General features: G+C 42.6%; 1 protein-coding gene across 2 annotated transcripts in view; it reads right to left on the bottom strand.

Annotated features, from left to right (window-relative positions):
• Window positions 1–21472, bottom strand: part of NRK (Nik related kinase) — a 106071-nt gene that overhangs the window by 39855 nt on the left and 44744 nt on the right. Inside the window, exons 7-15 of one of the 2 annotated variants that reach the window (XM_074835175.1) lie at window positions 19457–19587; window positions 16593–16647; window positions 14315–14393; window positions 13437–13612; window positions 11585–11657; window positions 10981–11176; window positions 9954–10118; window positions 9028–9189; window positions 5400–5552 (exon numbers count right to left, since the gene is read on the bottom strand). In XM_074835175.1, coding sequence (XP_074691276.1) covers window positions 5400–5552; window positions 9028–9189; window positions 9954–10118; window positions 10981–11176; window positions 11585–11657; window positions 13437–13612; window positions 14315–14393; window positions 16593–16647; window positions 19457–19587 — 1190 coding nt within the window. The remainder of the gene's footprint in view (window positions 1–5399; window positions 5553–9027; window positions 9190–9953; window positions 10119–10980; window positions 11177–11584; window positions 11658–13436; window positions 13613–14314; window positions 14394–16592; window positions 16648–19456; window positions 19588–21472) is intronic. The other variant, XM_074835176.1, reaches the window with a different exon arrangement.

Consider the following 21472-nt stretch of genomic DNA (forward strand, 5'->3'; position numbering starts at 1 on the left):
CCAACATGATGGTCACTAATAATAGTTTTCAGTTAACCAGAATTATTTCAACAGCAAAATGTTCCCCTGAAACAATTCATCGTGCGTATAGGAATAGGTTTTATAGCAAGTGTGTTATTTTCAGAATATAGGAAGATTTTTTTTTCCTTGCCACTTTTTCAACAAGATACTTACATTTCTTCCTAAATTCCAGCTTTTCAGTCCTGCAGACTACCAGAAGACTATTTGTGCTTAAAAGCATGGATAAGCTTTGCTGAATCATGATGTAAGTGACTTGGTGAATCCAAACTCTGCAGATGGTACCCACATACCTTCTTTGGGCAGAGAGAGACCAGTACACTGGTTCCATGTAAAGCCAAGAAGTTATGCCTGCTTTTGGGATGATCTCTGCAGGACCGGCAAGACCTTGCAATTCCACAGCAAGCCAGAAATGTCTCAGATAACCCCCAAAATCATAGTGTTTGATATTCCCCTTAAGTTTTACAGATAAAATAATTTGTATGGGGGAAATTTTTTTTTTAAAAAAAAACCTAACAATGATTCTAAACTACTGAGACTTGAGCCTTAAATTGTTTTTATTATAAGTAATAGTGAAAGAACAGCAGCTCCTCTGATGCACAGAAAGCACTGGTAGACAGTGTTACCTACTATGTGTCTTCAAACCATAAAGGCACACCTAACAGAGCCAAGGAAAAGGACCCTTTGCTCCCTGAAATTATAATAAGGTGATATAGTACAAAAGACTGATTACTAGAGTTAGTTTAAAAAGATTTAGAAGCAAGAAGCTTTAAAAAGATAGACTGCATTGCTCTTCAGAGGGTGCCTAAGTTACTAATTTGAACTGATCTACACATAGGGGGTAGATAAGTGCAACTGTTGTTACAAAACAGCATAAGGAAAAGGCTTTTCTTAAACTTCTGAGCAGAACTTCTCTGGGATACTGGGTCAATCCATGACCTAATGCACAGTTAGCTCTTCTAATATTGTTAGCTTTCTTGTTCTGTTTCAGCCACGTTACTCCAGGCAATAGAGGAGATCTAGCTAGCAAATCCTACAGGAAAACCACAGTCAATTAAAAAATGGAGCTCATTTCAGATGTGAGCTAAATTCCTCCACTAGTCGGGCGGCAGGAGACGCTGGGCAGAGAAACAGACTCAGTGACTTTGTTCAAGAAGTCTTTGTGAAATTCTGCAGGTAGCCCAGAACAGCTCATCCCACACCACCACAACCAGAGCGCCAGATCTGCTACTGCGCTGCAAACACAAAACAGGTGGAAGTGGTACACCCTGATCTGGTAATATCTCACATTTTCCTTATCAGACAGATAGGCTATAAGACACTGAGAAATCATGCTCCCTGCACTTCGGGGGCTGTGTTAAGATTTCCAGTGAAATAATTTTGAGAGAGATTTGGGCAACCAGGACGTGCCACACAATCTCAACAGAATATGATTGTGTAAAATGAGAAGTCATTTTTGTCTGAGCAGAGCAGTGATGACAGATGATCCCTCTCTGACAAACCTGGCTGGAAGTTCTTCAGCAGACATCTGTGATGAATTCAGCTTGCATTTTAACTCTGCAGTTCACTTTTACTTTAAATCAACAAGGCACCCACGTATTGAACTTCACAAGTATATTGCTGTGAGTCTTTTAATCTCCAGGTGACTAACTGGTCCATCACTCATATCGCTTTAACACTTCATACAGTTAATACAGGCAGCATATCCAAACATGTCACTATTAGCATCAACAACTGCTGCCAACCAGCAAAAGGAAACACAACCCTTCAGAGGATTTATAAATTACCCATTGAAGTTCACCCGGTCTCCATGCTAACACAGCGGGTAGGAGTACAGATTGGCTTCTCCCTGTCCACACAGTCTCTATCAGCTGGAGCACTGACTTGTGAGTGGGTAACAGGGCAGCTACCAGCAGGGAGTAAAATCACATGGTAACAACTGTATATCACTCACTGCTATTATCCTTAAGTAACACCATCACTTTAAACAGCATAAAATTTTTATAGCGTAGTTTCCATCAAGGAATGTGAAGGCGGTTGGTAAACACTGCTTCATCCCTCACCACTACCCTCGGCAGCTGGGAGAGCTACTACCAAACAGGGAAGCAGCGACAAAGTGCAGAGGAATGAAGTGACTTGTCCCAGGTGACGCAGCCAGCCTAGAATGTAGCTCCTTTCATCCCAGGAGTGGCATTTTAACAGGGCAGGGCTATCCTCTGTACAGTCACTGTGCTCCTACAGAATCCCAAATGCCCTGCAATAAACTATGGACTCTCACACTTCTATTGCAGGGCTGAAATATTCACCTCAAGGAAGCTGACAGCCTTTACCCAAGGCTAAGATACAAATGTCCTTCTTGTAGACCTTGCAAGAGTTCTCCAGTGATTTGATGCTACAAGCCAGGCCATCAACTCAAGCCCAGTTACGATACTCGTGACTTGAAATGACAAAGAGGGCCTGGAAAAAAGGATGTGAGAAGATACACAAATATTTCCCCAGGTAAAATCTATCCCAGGTGAAACAGGGCCTTTCCTCTCCCAACAACTGTATATGGTGATTGTTCCACCATCACCAAAGAGCAACCTGAACAGGAAAGGCACAGGGAGGCTTTGACTTAAAGACGCCAACATCCAGCTATTATCTGCCTCCCACAGACTCGCTCCAGAGCATAAACAGAAGCAGAACGACAGGGGAGAGCTAAGTCGGGGAGCCTGATCTTCGAGAAACCTGGCTCCTGGGGAAGGAGGAGCTGTGGAATGCTTTGAGAAGCACAACCTGAGAAAAATGGCAAACATGAGAATGGTGCTACAAGGAGGGCTGGCTCAGGACATGCTGAGCTTGACATGGCCAGTATACAGAGCCACTAACAAGGGCATGATTTTTAAGGCACTTCCTTATCTTGCTTTTTAAGGCACTATCCATATCCTGCTGGGGGACATCAACCACCCTGACATCTGCTGAAAAAGTAGCAGGGCAAGCTGCAGGCAATGCAGGAAGCTCCTGGAGCACATTGAGAGTAACTTCTTAAGTCAAGTAACAGACAGCTCTACCAGAGGGGATGCGACACTGGACCACCAACACAAGTGAGCTAATCTCTGACATCAAGACTGAGGGTAGCACGGGCTGCAGTAATCATGCACTGGTGCAATTCAGAGTCCTGTGGCATATGGGTCAGCTGAAGAGTAAAGTCAGGACCATGAATTTTAGGAAAGCAAAATTCCAGTTGTTCAAGGAGTTAGTCAATGGGACCCCCTTGCAAACTGCCCTCAGGAACAAGGGAGCAGAACAGAGCTGGCAGATCTTTAAGGATGCTTTCCATAGAGCACAAGAGCTCTCAGTCTCCAGGTGTAAGAAATCAGGAAAGGAAGGCAAGAGACCAGCATGGCTGAGTCGAGACCTGCTGGTCAAAATAAAAGGCAAGAAGGAAATGCAGCAGCAGTGGAAGAAGGGACATATATCCTGGAAACAGTATAGGGATGTTGCCCGGTTGTGTAGGAATGGGGTCAGGAAGGCCAAGGCACAGTGGGAGCTGAACTTGGCAAGGGATTCAAAGGGCTTCTACGGGCATGTCAGCCAGAAAAGGAAGGTCAGAGAAAGTATACCCCACCAAGGAGCATGACTGGCAAACTGGTAACAATGGACAAGGAGAAGGGTGAGGTACTCAACAACTGTTTTGCCTCAGTCTTCACTGTCAAGCTCTCTTTCCACACCTCCCGAGTGGATGGACCACAAGAGCTGGAGGGAGCAAAGTCCCTCCAAATGTAAGAGGAGATCAGGTTTGAGACTACCTGAGGAACCCAAACATACATAAGTCTATGGGACCTGACAAGATGCATCCCAGAGTCCCGAAGGAACTGGCTGATGTAGTTGCCAAGCCACTCTCATGATATTTGAAGAGTCATGGCAGTCAGGTGAAATCCCCAGCAACTGGAAAAAGGGAAACATTGCACCCATTTTAAAAAAGGGTAGAAAGGAGGACCCTGGGAACAACCAACCTGTCAGTCTCACCTCTGTGCTTGGGAAGATCATGGAACAGATCCTCCTAGAAGCTATGTTAAGGCACATGGAGGACAAGGAGGCGATTCCAGACAGCCGGCATGGCTTCACCAAGGATGAGTCTTGCCTTACCAACCCAGTGGCCTTCTATGATGGAGTGACTACATCACTGGACAAGGGAAGAGATACAGATGTCATCTATCTGGACTTCTGTAAGGCCTTTGACAGGGTCCCCCCACAACATCCTTCTCTCCAAATCAGAGAGATATGGATTTGATGGATGGAATGTTTGGTGGACAAGGAATTGGTTGGATGGTCGCATCCAGAGAGTAGTGGTCAACAGCTCAACATCTGGATGGAGATCAGTGACAAGAGGTGTCCCTCAGAGGTCTGTACTGGGACCAATACTGTTTAATATCTTCATCAAGGACATAGTGGGATTGAGTGCATCCTCAGCAAATTTGCAGACAATACCAAGCTGAGTGGTGCAGTTAACATGCCTAAGAGACAGGATGCCATCCAGAGGGACCTGGACAAACTTGAGAAGTGAGCTGTGCTCACACCAGTAGTTTATTTCATTTCTACTTGCTGTCTTGTTTTACTTTTGCTCACACATGCTTATAGTCCTTTCACAAGAGACTGTAGAACAAGGTAACTGCAGTCTAAGCTACTTCTTTCATAGACTGTGAAAGAGTAGGATGTTGAATGGGAGAAGAGTTTTTGGGCAGACTGGGAAAATCCTGAATCACCTCTCCCAGAACTGGTAGAAATAGCAGGAGCTAAAATGTTTTCAAGAGAAGGATTCCAATACAGATCTTTATCAGAGTGTTTTCACTGTATAGTTACTGTTTAGGTACCACTCCTACCTCTAATACTGAAATTTTTCAAGTCACAGACCTTCTGGGCTCTATACACAAGCAAAATCTGACTGAATTAGTCCTTATTGCATCTCCATATACTCCTAGATTATTTCATAAAATCACTAACAATGTTGCTTGTTTATATGGTCTTCAGCGATAAAAATTCTAGCTTTGGACTTGTTTTGTAAAATGCCGTATGTATCTACGGTGCCATATAAATTATACATCATCCAGGGACTGAAACAGCATGGTCATTCAGGCTTTCTGTGAAACATCTAAGAGTAATATCATGGAATCAGCAATCATGCATCAAGTATATAGAAATAACTAACTCTGATCTGCAGTGCCTAAGCATAATTCCACGTAGAACTTAGCAGCACATGGTGGCACTAAAAACTTCTGAGCTGGTTTGCACAGGCCTCAGTCATTTGTGCCAGGAGCAAAGGAAATCAGGTTTCTGATGTGCTGTTCTGCTTAGGAGCCACCCATACTTTCTCCTCCCCGTCTGGGGCGGCAGTACCGTACCTGTACTAACATGGCTCTCTGCGGCGCGGGGGTGCAAGGGCTGGAGCTGCTGCCAGATCCCATCCTGGCGTGTGGCATGGCTTCGTGCCCCAGCACCGCTGGCCACTGGAGGGAAGGCTGGATGCTGTCATTTTTCTTTTTTTGATCCTCGGCCTGAGAAGGAGAAAAGCAGCAGCATGTTGTACACTGAGCCTCAGGCTTTGCAGCCTGGATGTTCTCCAACAGCAGCACAGAGTGCATCGACTCTGATAGACCTCCCCGTCGGGGAGAGGTCAGCCCTGGCACAGTACGAACCATTATTGTCTCTTCATTTGCAAACCTTCCTTTTCCATCAAGTTTCCAAACTGCAGCAAGGAAAAGGGCCTGAGCTGCCATCTGCTGTATTCTAGGCCATCCCATTTGCTGCAGGCTGGGATTTTAGCTGGGAGGAATCATCTGTCTGTATTTACTTATCTTTGACAACATGCAGCCTGGTTTGCTGTGCATTTATTACCCCCTTCTACAACGTTGACTCCATGTTGCTTTCTACTTTAAAACATTTTTGACATTCTATCTTTTGGTATGTTACTTACACTACAGAGAAGACTGAGGAACATGATCTAGAAGGAATAAAGGTCCTTTTATTTCCTGAAGGCATTGCTCATTACAAAAATCTTTCATCCTATGGTTTTGACCCCACTACTCTTTCCAGTTTCATTCAACATGACTAATTCCCATTCTCTAGTGTAAACCTTTAGCATATCCTTTGATTCAGCAGCCTAGAAACAGCTCTACACAGTAAACTAGAGATTAATGCCATAAAAAGACCCAGTTATTTGTGTCTGGGTGGGAATTCTTAACAGTATCTCTCACTGTATCTGGATGTTTGTGCCTATGTCAGGAAGGTAAGCATATTCTTAACACGGCCTAGAAAACTGCTGAGGAGACGGAAAATGATTCCACTTAGTCTCACAGATCTCGATTAGGGAAAAAAAGAACGCCAAAAAAAAACCCACAAAAAAAACCTTATTAAAACAGTCAACCACAGCCAAATACCATAAAATTCTAGCCCCAGTGAGCTTGATAGTTATACTACTCTTGGGGCCAGATTTTCATTACTTACAACTCCTAATAATGAAAGGCAAATTTTACCATAAACAAGAAAGAAAATGTAAAAGCTAGACATGATAATTTACCTACCACCTCTGTGCCCAAAGGATGCTTGCATGCTATATATTATGATCCAGATGCAAACTCATGCACCAACACTTTGGGCTCCCAGAAGTGACGCCAGCCCCTGTTCAGGGACTGCACTAGTGCAGCATCAAGCCCGAGCTAGGAGCCCGTCCTCTCAGGTCATTAGCTCTGGTGCGGGTGGGACCAGATACAGCGCAGAGCGAGCTCACATCTGCACGTCCTGGGGGAAACCCACCCTGACCCGCCTGCGCCAGGATGAGCGCAATGGCAAAGACAAGGAACTCCCAAGAAAGGATTTCTGTGGCTCCAAACGTTAAACTTGAGGTTTTAGAGGGCTTTAGAGTTTTTTGTTTGGTTTTAATGCCTCAATGCAACAATAATTCTGGAGGGTTTTTGTATATCAATAATTGGCCCTGCAAATACCACTGAGCCCTAAAAAGTATGCAAACAAACTCACTCTTGAGTAGGCTATCTCCATCCCTGTGTAGATCTCTCCCAACAGAGAAACTAGCATCTCTTTGGCTAATAAACTGCGAAAGATCAATATCAACAAGAACAAATTAACTGAGTTATTGCTGTTAAAATCAGTCAAAACTCTAAAGCATTTTTAAATTGTTGTGGACAATTATGACTGCTGACATAATTACGAAGTCTCAATCTTCAACTGAAAAATGTAACCCTGTACCACTCATTGTGATTGTAGTGGATGGATCTGTGACTTCCAAGTTCTGAGATTAAGTAATATTGTAAAATAATTTTTCCGTAAAACTAGAGTATATTACAGTAGCCATAATGACAAGACCTTTGTGCTGTGAACCTAAAAGGCAGGCAGCACTTTCTCTGCAACTAGTGATATTTTATTTCACCGCTAAATTAAATTAGCAGTGACCGCACACTAAATTCCATAATACATTTCATTCTGCTACAAAGGGGCCATTTACAAAACACATGCCAAAACCAGAGATGAGTATTTAAGCTGACATTTTGCAGTTGACTTCTAACTACAAGGAATGAGAAAACAAAAGTTAAATTAACTCAACTGAGTCGCATTTTCTCCCCACCCACTGAAAGCCTAGCAAAGGCAGAGCATTTCTATTGACTTTGATGTTGTATATTTAGCAAAAGCAACTTACTTTTCTGTCCACACCCATTTATGCAGCTGGAGTAAGACCCAGCCCTCCACCATCAAACAAATACCAATTTCAAGAGTTCGTTCAAATTTCAGTAACAATTTGTTTAATCAGTCAGTGCAATAAAGCCTTTGGAGCTAGGGCGTTTGAGTTTTCGACAGTGAAGTTGTACTTCAAACAAAAGTACAACTTAAGTAAGTTAAGAAGTACTCTTGTTTTCACAAACTGCTACTCTAACAAGGAGCCTAGTATCTTTTGTTTTCCTGATTTCATATTGCTGCTTAGCTGTTTGAAGACTCTACTCAGTTATTAAAACTCATCATTTCAACAATTCTAGCAGTTTCATTTAACTGTTTATCAATATAGAAGATTTCAGCTCACATGCACACACACAAAGAGATGACAAAGAGGGCACTTGCTTAATAACTGCAGCAAGATGTTAAGAAGCAGCGCTCTGCATTCCTCCTACATACACGTACACAAGTTCTCTTCATGCCTTTGCTTGGGTATTTTGAGAAGATGCTTTGCCATGAATGCAGAGACCATCACATCCACTATTCTACTTAGACACGGCCACCTGAGGAGGCACCTGTGAGCTGCTGAGTTTTTGACACTGACTCAGACTTTAGTAACACAACAAACAGTACCAGCTGTAGAACTGCACTCACAAGTCGGGATTATAACAAAAAGAAAAGTAAATGTGCTAGGAATGATAACATATGTGAAATGGACATGTAGCCTTTCACAATGTGACAACAGTAAGCAGAACAAGTTGGTGGGCAAAAATACTTTCAGAGTTAGCAAAAGAATGAGATGGATTACAACTCTAAATCAAGGACTATATGTGGTTACCCTTGATCCATCAAATCTTATCTACCTAAAATCCTGGCAGACAAAGAACAACGAAAGGCATCACAGCCTGACACTGGGGCACAGAGATCTGTACTTGGGAGGTATGACATCAATCTGTGTCTAGGTCACTTTTGTGAACCCTAAAATCAGGCAAAGACATCTGTTAAACCTCAGATGATACTGCCTTAGTTCGTTCCTCTTTGGAAGACAAGGGAATGACACCTAGTTGACCAGAAGGACCTTGTTTCCCCATTCACCAGTCAAACCCTTCTCTGATCTCGACCAGAAGTGACCTTTACCTTATCCTCTACAGTAACGGAAACCACAGGCTTTACTGTAGCATAAGTGTGCAGTACGACACAGGTCAAGCTCCAGATTTAGGTTTAAAGATCAATCTGTTCTCTGCTTCAGCATTATCACAGCATCATAAAATGCAAAGCACCAAAATGCTACACTGGCCAAGACAGTACCTCTTTGCTTGTGCTGCTTGACAGAGGATGCACTGCTGAATTTGAACTCTTGGAAGGCTCCTTCTTCTTCTGCTTGTGGTCATGCTGGAGAGACAGCAGCTGTGTCTGATCTTTGGGGAGAGTTCGATGCACCTTCCTGTTGTGCTGCACATCTTCCACCTTCTGAAAGCACAGAGTGATGAACGTCAGAGAGAACAATGTCTTGGAGGACAACCAAGCTGACCGCTGGAAATACTGGCTTTTCAAAGAACAAAGCAAGCACAATTCCAGCAGGGCTGACAGAAGAGCCACAACCCCGAGCAATAGGAAGCATAAAGTGACCCCAAACACTCTGTGGTTGGCTTTTGAGACAGCACGTCAGAAAATCATATTTTTTCTTTTCACTTTTCCTAAAACCAGAGGGCTTTAATAAAACACTCCCTGCTTCTGTCTGATTACAAATCAGTTTGCTGCCGAAACATTAGAAAACCATCATGGCCAAGGTGCCAGACTCGACAATAAGACTTCAGCATTAAACTTAACCTCTGCTCCATTTTCATTTGTGAAAAAGAAACGGTTCTGGTTACACAACCCAAACAGAAACTGGAGACTAGAGATTTAAGCTTAGGTTGAGCTGATGCTGGAAGCTTCCAGGGTAAAGATATTTTAAATCAGATCGAAGCGACTGAAGACCGTTTCAGCACACAGAAACGGCAGGGACAGAAGTGGGAGGCAGTGTCATTACTGTAGATAAGGAGGATGACTCAGTAACACATAAATTAACTCATAAGAAGGTTGAATCTGAGAACAAGAGGCAGTAAATGTATTAAAAAGTCCCTCTCTGGTCTGTGACTCAGAAGCTGGGAACACCCTCAGGGAACAGAGAAAGACATCAGCTACAGGAACAGGGAGCTGCGAATTGCTGTCAGTAAACACTCTTTTCATACCTGCTTCTTTTCTGATTTCCTCTGTCCATCTACTATGAACCGTTCATCTTCCACAGCCCTTTTGTCTTCTTTACACCTCTCTTCTTTCCTCTGAACAGCTTTAGCCTCTGGCCACCTCTGCTCGCACTCCTGCTGCCTTCGTAGCTCCTGCTCTCGCCTCTGATGCTGGAAGGGAGCCAGGGAATAACATCGCTTATTTTACTTTACTTTTGTACCCACCAATTACTTGTGCCAGTGTTCATTAATCACAAGGCCCATTTCCTGCCATGCAGTCACTAATAGGGGATACCCGATACACTGAGCAGCAGAAGCAGACAGCCACAAGCTGCCACCACAATGACTGCCCAATTTGAAGTGAAACCTTTGCCCTTTTGGCAGCCAAGGGCAGATTTGCCATTCATTTAAGCAGGCATGCAAGATCTCTGTGACGGCTGGCAGCTAATCTAATGACAGATGTCTTCTCATCATTTTGAGAAGAAACGGTTTTTCCAGAGTCCCTCTGTTTTGCCGAAGCAGCGCTAAGCTTCACAAATGCCAGCTCCAGAGTGTTTCACAATGCTTGAATTTCATTGGATACTCATGAGAAGAGACACGTTGGTGATTTAGTAATGCCTCCAACACCACAGTGTGTCAGACAGCTGAAAAGGCAGCAGCTATCTTGTAACATCTTAAACAGAAGCAGGGCCAGGACTCTGGATCAGACAGACTCCAAACTGGGCAATGCACATGGGAAAGGAATCAAGATCTCTCATCCCATCTTCCTGGGCTTCCACCACCAAACAAACTCAAGCAAAATGCCCTTCCTCCTCTGCTCCCAAAGCTCAGGGCAGGTTCTCAGCAGGAAAAGGACAGAGCCCATTTAAAATCATTGTGTTCAAAAGTGACACAGTTCTCCCAAGGTTAAAGACTACAATCCAGGTTGTACTGACAATTTAACACTGCAGTCTTGCCTTTCAAAGCCTACTCTCTACAGGCACGATTTTTGTTTGTGATGAGACATGGAACAACAATACAAGACAATCCCTACATCCTCCAGCCTCCTCCTCTGCTCTTTCTGCTGCTCAATCCGTTTCTGCCGTTCTGTCAGAAGCTGCTTCTTGTATTTCTCCTGGTCCTTCAGCTGCTGCTGCTGACGATGAGGGTCAGAACGGTTTTTGTTCTCCTGCTGCAGCCTCAGAAATTCACGGCGGAGAGTTGACTCCCCTGGGAGATTAACTATGGAGCTGAAACAAAGAGATTTCTACATGACTAAACATGACATTAAAGAGACAATACAAGATGCACTTGGAATTGCTTGTTGTCCTGTGTTAGAAAATTAAGATGTTCTGATAAATCTCCAGCATGTTGACCACGCAACGGTACTTTCTGTGCTACGAAACAGCCTGAAGCCGATTATTGGGTCCTTCATTTGAGTTTTCTCCCTATTGCTGAGTAACTAAGAAGCAGCTTATTACAGACATCTTATACTCAGCAATTATATTTGATAGCCACAAAACAGTTAAAGCTACCAGAGGGGATACAGGAGATAAGGGATTCAGAGCAAGTTAAAAGCGCTATTCTGGCTGAGCAGGGCTGCCTTCAATGAGAACAGTTTGGGCAGTCAAATTTTCTATTCCAGTAATAAAATTAACCTTGGTTCTCCTTCATCTTCATTCAGTTCATCATCTTCCTCCTCACTTCCACTGTAATCATAGTCCGTTTCTTCTAAAAAAGAGAACAATAAACAAACCCCAGTGGAGGATGCTGTTATTTAAGATATGATCTTGAACTTTGTTTTTGAGCACTCAGCCCGAACTACATGTAGCTCAGCAGGAATGTAAAAGCCACAGGTTGCACTGGGAGGCTGAGGGGAGGTAAGATATCCACGTACATAATTCAAAATCTAGTTCACATAATGTTTCAGGGCAGCCCCTTTACACACTCCCACCTTTTCCCTTGACTGACTGTATTGGTTTTGCAAAACTAACCTATTTCCATAGTCTGAAATAAATTAGGCTAAACCCACAGAGAAATCCAACCCCCACAACATCACCAACAGAGGGGTTCTTCAGAAAGAAATTTAGATAGGACATAAAAGACTTGTACTGCCATACTCTGTGTACCTGTTGTATGGCTAAGCTGAGGCCTCCAGTAAATCCAGGTTTCCTTTTGTTTTAAAGCAAATAATTAAAAAAAGGAACAGGGATAATAAATTAATGCTAGTTTTAGCACAGCGGTTCAGAAGAAGCTGACTCACACTTTTAAAGTTCTCTTCAAGACTAACATGAAGGCAGATTTTAAAGGATAATTTTAAACTGGTCCTACTCTGCGTTGCTGGCATGATAAAGTGGGACTTAATTTTTTTTTAAGTCACTATTTTAAAGTGTATAGTCTGGCAAATTCACACTGTTCTCCCTTTCAGGGGAGCTTTGATTAAAAATAGCACTTTTCAGGTCAAAATATAACTATCTATCAAAAAATGGTTGTTATCATTGCATTCCCCGCCCCCTCAAGGGCATTTGTGAGAAACTCTAACTCGCTATCTTTCCATTCGAAAGTGCTTTGAGATTCATAGCTGAAAGAGGTGGTGGAATTTGCAACTACTATTGGAGTCAGTAAATCTACATTGCAACAGCAATTTCATTTTAGGCACAAATATTCCTGTTGTCAAATCAATACTTGGAGTTTAAAAGTCACTTTCCAACTGTATAGTGCTTTCCAAGTTTGTCCTCATAGTCACTGATCTTCACAGTGCTCCTGCCAGTACAAAATACACAGAGGAGGAAGAGGGGAGAAAGGGCAGGGAAAAATTGGTGGTCAACAGGCTACAGGCTCTCTCTCCACTGTGCACAGCCCTTAGTCTGCTATGCACAGGCATTTACACAAGTATCATCCCCACTCCAGCACTGCTTCTTCCAGGTTTTGCTCTGAAGAGCAAGGCTAGCATTTGGAACAAACTCAGATTCTCTCTTTTCCTTCAGCCACCCTCTGAAGTAGATGATTCATTATACTTGTCTGTGTTTTGCTGGAGCTTGGAGGCCTTCTCAAGGTCTCTTTTGTGTACGCCACCGCAAAACACTTAAAGAGCACTTCTGCCCCCGAAGAACTCACAAGCTAAAACTATGTGGAGATGCAACAGATAAATTAAATGGATTGGGGACGGACAGATGAACTGAGAGACTAGAAAACACTCAATGTACTATTTAAGATACTCAACAAAGCAGGGATCTAGACTTTACTTGGAGTCCTCGCTCACGTTACCATTAGGGCTGCTCAGTGAATCGGGGTAAGTCAGGCTCCAAAGATATTAGCACTTAAACACCATTAAGGACATGGGCTTTGGCAAAGAGATCTTCAAAATGGCCCCACCACTACCAAGGATAACACTCTCTCGCAGTTTCCCAGGTTCTAGTACTTTAGTTGCATCTGCCTTGTACTCTGCTGCCAAAACTGGAAGTGGACCTACTCTCTGCAGTGCCTTTTATTTTGTTTTTGCCACGTTACCCTTTTCTCCTTTTTTCTTCCTGGTCCTGTCCAGGTGGTCTTTCAGCATGATGCGCACTTGCCGTTCATTCTGCATGTCTCGGATGAAAGAATGCTTCAACAAGGTTTCAGTGGATGGACGATGCAAATAATTTTTTACAAGGCAGCTTTCAACAAAGTTTAGGAACTTCTTTGACCTGAAAAAGATAGAAAAATGGAGGAAGACAATAATCCTTTTCAACTTGTGTGCCAAGCACTATCCCCAAGTGATGGAAAGCACTAACTTTTCCAGGTTTCCTTTTGCACTGGCACTGCGTGAGACAATTTGAGTTTTGCCACCGGTGTGTCTCCTGAGGCCAGCTCAGAGCTGAGGGCGAACGATGGGGAACTCCACCCTGACTGCCCTCTCAGTGGAGTTACCCTGAGTTTACATCCAGATCAACAAAACCCACAATCTGGCCAATGCAACTCTTTCAAAAATGCCCCTACCCTTTTGATATGGTGAGGATTTTCTTTATACACTTCATTTAAAAGACCAACTAATTGTCTGTAGGCCAGAGTGACTGCCATTAGCCCCACAAGGTCCATGCAGTCTTCTGACAAAGCCCTGACCCCAAGCAGCCCATCCAAGCCTTGCCTATACTGCAACTTCAGCCACCCATGCCAAACTTTAGCAACTGCAATGACTGGCACAGTTTAGGCAGAGTTCAAAACAAAGGTGTTGCTTCCCAAAGGTAAACTACATCTGCACCTGTGGCTTAACCCAGCACTAGAAACAGCCCAGGAAAGACCTCATAGATTACTCAAGGATGTAACAAGATCATTGTCTCTGGACAAGAGAGCTCAAAATCCTCCTAAGCTCAATGAGGCAAAAATACATTTTTTACACATCTCTTTACCATTTTCTGGATTTCAACTTTGGGGGCGGGTTCCGTGGGATGAGGAAGAGCGCTCTCATGGGGTGCATGTCACACAGGGCTGAAAAGGAAACCACAAGCTATTGAAGGGTGCATGGTCTCTCTGTGTCCTTCCCACAGCCTGACCACGCTGACCCAGCCAGGCCAGGAGCCCGGTTCTCCCGACAGAGAGGAGTTTTTCTCCATAAACACTCCCACTTCCAACAGCACAGCATCCGCCGCAGAACCATACCATTAGTCAACGAAATTCATGCTACAGCCAAGAAATAAAGTCTCTGAGTATGCAGAAATCTTTCACAACAATATGCTGTTGTTGCCACTTAAAAGAGATTTGAAAGAAAGGCTGCACGGCAGAAGCAACTACAACTTTCTTCATATTTTTTATATATAAGGGTTCAGAAGGACATAAAAAAAGCCCACCTTTCTAATACACCAAAGGGGGTTTTCACATAAATATAAGTTAAAGTTTATTATTGTCTAGCTTATGGTTCAGATAAATGAGCTTTAACCAAACTCTTAGTTACATCGTTCATGGCATAAGAGAAAATGCAGAATGAATAAAATCTGACGCAAAGCGGAGAGCTCATAAACTGCGTCACTGGCACAGAGCGGAATGACTAAGCACACATTTCATCTATTCTGTGTTTTGGGAGTGTGAGCACCATTATTAGGCAATCTGCAACAGATTCTACTCCTGCATTCAGATGCTGGTTTCTCTCCAGCCCAATGTACTTCTCTTCAGTGTTACTGTTGTGGAAAGTTGAAGCTACAAAGAACTCTGCAGAAAGTAAATACCATCACATCTCATCTACCCCAGGCATCTTGTATGGAGTTATGAGTGTGTTCCATCTGCCACGGAGAAATATCGAGGGTCAGAGGTATTCCTTCACAAAACAGAGCTACTGAATGACCACTGATAGGAACTATATGGAGGCTGATTTCTTATGATATACGGGCGTTCAGCAGTGATTCTCTTACCAGGAATGGACTTAAGTATTACAGAACTAGTAAAAGTGAGAAGACTGTGGTCTGGTAAAGCCCACTGCCTTCTATTAACTTCTCCGTCTGCAACCACCTGCCGTTGTTTCTCACATCTCTGTTGTGTTTTTTGACTTTTTCCTTCGTATTTTCAATAGCTCATGATACAGTGGGGATGGGGGGCAGAAGAAGTCTGGTTTCTAGCTATGGGTCCCAGACACTGCTGTACTACAGCAAACAAAACACAACACAACAGAATATAATCCATAGCATTTTCCTGCCAAAACTAATGCAAAAATCAAATACAAGTGCCATGAGGAAATGTAAGCCAAAATGTAAGCCAACACAGTATGCAAAGCTACAAAGTCTGTCTCAAAGAAAACTCCCCACAGACTCATGTCTTAGGACTAAGCTTCAGCTAGGCTGAAGCACAGGGTCTGAAAGTGCTCCTGAACTACAGCTGGCTCCGAAGCACTGTTAAAAACCAAGTCTAATGGGAGAACAGCCAAGTGTGTTTTTTAAAAACACAGCCTACGTGCTCTCAAGCTCAGGCCAGAGTATAATTTATTTCATCCTCTGTGCTCTCAGCAGTGACTGGACACCCCGTCACATCTGCTTCATGGGCACTGGAGCAAAGCAACCAGTCCTCCACGGAAACAAAAACGCACAAGGTCTTTGCATCCACACTGCAGCCACTGATCTCTGCCCAACGGCTGCAAGAGGCTAACTGGAGGAGCGAGGGGGACGGCTGGCAGGTAGGGGCAGGCTGTAAAACTATGGCAATCCGCTGTCAAGTTGAGAATGTGGTGGTGGACTGAAGCCATTACATAAGAAAATTCAGTATTCATCCCAAAACCTGTGAGAATCAAGGCAGTTCCAGAGTAAAAATATAACCTCTAGGCCTAGCTTCTCTGACTGCCATATTTTTTTTAGTGACCTAAACCCAAAGCCACTCCTGTCAATTTTTTTCTGCTAATGTGTCAATCACTTCTGCTTAGCTGTACCTACAGGCAGTGATGAACAAAGTGATGCTAACTAGAGCTCTAAGAAAACTTTTTTTGTTTCCCAAGGAAATGAAGGCAAGGAATCAGAATATAGACTTAAAGGGTCTAAAAGGAAGAGGAAAGCACAAGAGCCCAAATGAGAAAAAGTCATAGATTATTTTTAAAGATACAGCCAGAATCAGAATTTTGTACACCTGTGCATTATCCAAGCATGAGTTATTTTAACACAGAACATGTTCATAAAGCAGACACCCCCACCTTTATACCAAATCACTTACGAGGAGCTCCTTCGGCCATTTCAATAGCAGTGATTCCCAGAGACCATAGGTCACTCTGCAGGAGAAGAAACATTGCATATTGCAGCGTTCAAGCTTTTTTTGTTTGTTTCATTTTGCATTTTTGTTTTGTTTTTACAGTTTCCCTAGATTTCTCCCAAATCAAGTCATTTCAGTTGGAGTGACATACATTCTGCTCCCTCCCATTCCCTACTGAGCTTTTAGGAAACGTGCTAATAGCCAGAAACTTCCCATTTCCCATGCAACTCCGAACAGCTGATTCATCATTTAAGCAGCCAGCCCCAAAATGCAGACCTTCTGCATTCAAAAAACAAGAGCCAGAATATAGCAGGCATCATTTAAATATATGTCTTAAATTTTTTTAACTGTTTTCATGAGGCAGGGAGACACAGCAGTGCCTCACCCCACCCTGCTCCTGGCCAAAGAAGTTCTTGGTCTTAATACTTATTTCAGAACAGTCATTGCTGAGTTTCTACAAGGCCTGACTCTCATTTCTTTCCATCAATGGAGTCTGACTTTTTCTGTCTACAGAGCCTCCAGTCACAAGTTTTTGGGCACATGAATGGAGAGCACATCATGCAGTCGGATTTATGCCACAGTATATGACCAGCTCAGTTAACTTCGAGTGGAGTTTCCTTTATGAGCTTGTCTGGATGCTTAGGGCCAGGTTTTAATCATGGAAGGTAAATTGGAAACACTACCAGGGAATGTAAAAACTTCACTGGTTTCCACTTGATTAATCATGTGCATTATTTTACTATTTTTTGTGTCTAAATGTAGCCAAATGAGAGGCATGTGACCAAACCAACTTGCAGGGCTTCTCTAAAATTATCTTTTAAAAGGGGAGTGACAGAAGACAAACATTCAAAAATTAGAAGCAATATACCATTACGTGAATAGGAGGTCATACCCAGCCTGACACTGTGACTAAATTTGACTTTATCAACAGAGTCTTCTCAGTCCAGCTGCTCTGAACTGCTTTACACAAGCTGAAAACCAGTTTGCATCATAGTTTGTGGAGGGATTTGACAAGAAAACTGGTGGGAATTTAGTAGAGTCACAATCTTGACTTGTTATTAAGTAAATGACTAAAAATTAGAAGAGTCTTCTAGGGGTAGTGATGCAGGTTTTTGGGACAATGGGAGAAACAACCAGGCTACAAAGAATTTTGCTTTGGAGTTTCAAATTGCAAGAGGCAGACAGGTGAAAGGGAGGAAAGGGAGGATGACAGCAGTGTTTGTAAAGGTCAGTGTGTATATATGAGTATATATTTTTACTCAATTGTTATTTTATTTTTTTTGGAACAACAAGAAGTTACAGAGTGGCTTCCTGATACTTTGCTTATCATATCAGCTATAAATCTCTGTAGAAAAGGCCAGCCCCATGCCACCTTCTGACCCGTAGCACTGCCTGCGTAAGTGCTTCCAAAATCCTCCAGTGATCAGTTTTAAACTACCATCTGCAGAATCTACTCGGAAGCATACATATATGCACACAGATGAACTGTGATTACTACTGAAAGCAAAGAAACCTCAAGAATTAGGGGTACACATTCCTAACGCTTATATTTTCTGAAAAGCACACATTCTGAAAAGGAAATCAGCTGGGGAGAGGGAATGAAGACAAGAGATTAATTTCTTGAGGTTTCAGTAGAAGATTTACATGGTATGAAAAATAAAATCCAAGAACATTCTTTGGTCATGACTGACACTTACACAACATGACCTCACTCTGCCAGTGCAGCACAGAAGGTGTCAACAAGGGAGAATCACAGCATCTGAATCACTAGAAAATGGAAGCAATAACATGTTCTTCTAATATTTCCGAAGCCACAACTAGAATGAGAGCTGCAAAGTGGTAACCACAAGAGCACCTGATCCCAGAGAGCGACTGGAGGGTCACTCAGAAGATGGCTGCACAGAAAGCCAGCCCTGGAAAACATCCTGCATAATAAGTGTAGGCAGACAAATGACAACACTGCTGGAAACAGGCCAGAGGACAAAGAATAAGCTTTGTAAGTCTCTTTGGAACAGCATCAGTGTATTATAAGAGTTAGGAGAACCAGAAAAAGTGCTTGAGAGCTGTTCTTGGGCTCCCTAGCACAAGGAAGTCATGGACACACTGGAGTGTGCACAGCAAAGGGTCACAAAGATGTTTAAGGGACTGGAGCTGGGAGTCTCTGGGCTGAGACAGAACTGTTCAGCCTGGAGAAGGGAAGGCTCTGGGGGATCTCATAATTCATACAAATTTCTGACCACCAGGCCAGACTTCTCTGAGTGGTGCCCTGTGACAGGACAAGAGGCAATGGGCACAAACTGAAATACAAGAAGTTCTGTGCCTTCTCACCTCAGTCACCCTGCGAATGACCAGAAACCATTCTGGGATGGGAAACCTCTTGCAGTCACATGCCATAAATGAGTACAGTGATACTAATTATTGCCAATTAACTCAGGATTCACAGCTGAGTACAAAGTAAAACAGCTCTATCAGAGGAGAGCAGTAACTTGTCATATTAGTACTACACTACTTAAAGTACTCCTTCCAAATTTATCTCTTCCTTTCTTTTCTATCCTGACCTGCAACCTCCATATATCAGTATTTTTTTTTGCACAGACGCTCATGAAAGTGTGTTTCACGTATTAACAATTCACAAAAAAAAATTCATAATGAAACTCTACTCTTAAAAGAGCCACCACCCATGTATTACAAATACTTCTATTTATACAGTTAAAATATTATTGCAGTTTGAAAGGAGGGAAGTTTGAACTTTTCAAATGCAGAACTTGAGCAGGATTTCAGCAATAACCTGCACATTTTTCTACCTTATGCAGAGTTGTGACACCTACTCTGTAATCATACGTAGAGTCTGGGTTCTCCTCACAAGCAATGACCTCAGGTGCCATCCAATACGGTGTGCCAATAAATGTGTTTCTTCTCCCAATAGTTCTATCCAGTTGAGCGCTTACACCAAAATCCACTGAAAAGCCAAGCACAGGTAAAGAATAATAAAGAGCTGTATCCATGTGGCAGAGTGTTTGCTTGGTTACTTTCATACTGTTTAGAATACCAAACCTTTGGGCTACAATGCATATAAAATCTGAGTTCCTCCAGTACATCTTGTCCAATAGTTGAAATTTAACTGCCTTTTTTTTTTTTTCCCTTTTTGACAGAAGACCAAATAAACAGCATGCTAAATTTGCCAGGCAGGTTACAGCAGACATGAATTGCTCTAGGAAGACATTATAGAATAATTTATGCTTAATCTAAACGCTACGTTGAGTAGGACTCAAGATCTTTTAACTAGTATCTGAAAGGAAAAATAGTATCTATGGACAAAGCAAATTTTGACGTGTCTAATACTGCCATTTGTGAAAGCTGGAAAGAACTATCATATCACTTCATTTTGAGGTGTTTGGAATAACTCTTTCCCTACATTCATACACTATCTTAGAACAAGCTGGGGAGCATGCTAGTTTATTCTGATTTTAGATTCGTTATAATGAGAGAATTATGTGGTGCTCTTTGTGCTGAGAAGGGTGTTAGTTTCATCAGGATTACATAGCAAAATGTTTTGTTCAGATATGAAGAAGGGTCCATACAACCAATAACTATGTGATTGCATTTTTCTTTGAACAAACCGCTAAGATACCCTAATTGGATCCGCTGGGCATAGTGCTCCAGTGCTATTCACAGAGAAGATGAAATGACAGCGAAAAGAAAGGACTGAAAGGAGGCAGCCCTATGGTTACCATCAAGGAGGAGATTTTCTCACTTATGTTACCTCACTGCAGATCACCTGCAAATAATGTGCCTGTTTAGCAAACGTTCTCCAGCAGTAAGCTGGACCTGACCTTTGGGATTATCATGCACTTTGTGCTTCCGATGGGAAGTGTGCCCACTTGCACTGAAGTGGAATGGAACTGGACTGAGGACCTCTTGGGTTTCTAGCTTCTTTAAGACACACAAGCTAAAACTCTCTGGAAACAACTTTTCTGTTGTGGGTTTTTTTTAGTTGTTGTACTTAGTACATCTGTTTCATCTTTACCCAGAGTTAGAAAGGTTTAACTTTCTTGTCAACCACGTAAAGAATGGTGGGACCAGTAACTATACAAGACTGTAAACACACACAAGCCTCCCATCTTGCCAGTTTTAAGAGGAACAATTGAAAAACAGTACATATCTTTTAGAGACTACAAGCAAAATCCTGCTTTCATTTAATACAACAGCAAAACTCCCTTTGACTTCAGTGATGTCAGGATTTCACCATAAGGTTAAACCATAATGACATTTAAAGTACTTATTTTTACTTGCTCCAGCCAAACATCCTACCCCACATCCACAGGCCATGTTTATTATTTTTGTTCTCCAACTCTACAGTGAATTCTTTGAATTAAAGAAAGAGGGAGTGTAAAGATCATCCCAAATAAGAGAAGTGCTCTCATTGAGACTGCTCCTTTAAATCATTGCCATGTGTTCTCTGTGATGTCTTCCCAAAACATGAAAGACATCCCCTCCTCAAGAGAGATATGTACTTAGGAAGTCAGAAGTTGTCAACACTGATGTGTCACAGCTAGAAAAGGAAATAAGTAAACTCTCCAACATTTTTGAGAGATGACAATTAGTAAGAGCTGCTCTTCAGTGGTAGGCCTTACACATGAGTAATTTCACCTATTGTCAGATTTATGAAAGTGTCTAAGACTACTTCTCTTAGAGAAGTGGATTAGCATAATTTATTCCCCCAACTTTTTTATTTGGAAGTCTTTGCATGCTGGGATCTGCTGTGAAGGCCTGATGGTGCTGTGACTTACTAGACAGGTTCTGTGTTTGACTGCCCAGAAGTAGCTGCATTCCCCACAGGCTGT

The sequence above is a fragment of the Strix aluco genome, chromosome 10, assembly GCF_031877795.1.
Source record: "Strix aluco isolate bStrAlu1 chromosome 10, bStrAlu1.hap1, whole genome shotgun sequence".
Taxonomy (NCBI): domain Eukaryota; kingdom Metazoa; phylum Chordata; class Aves; order Strigiformes; family Strigidae; genus Strix; species Strix aluco.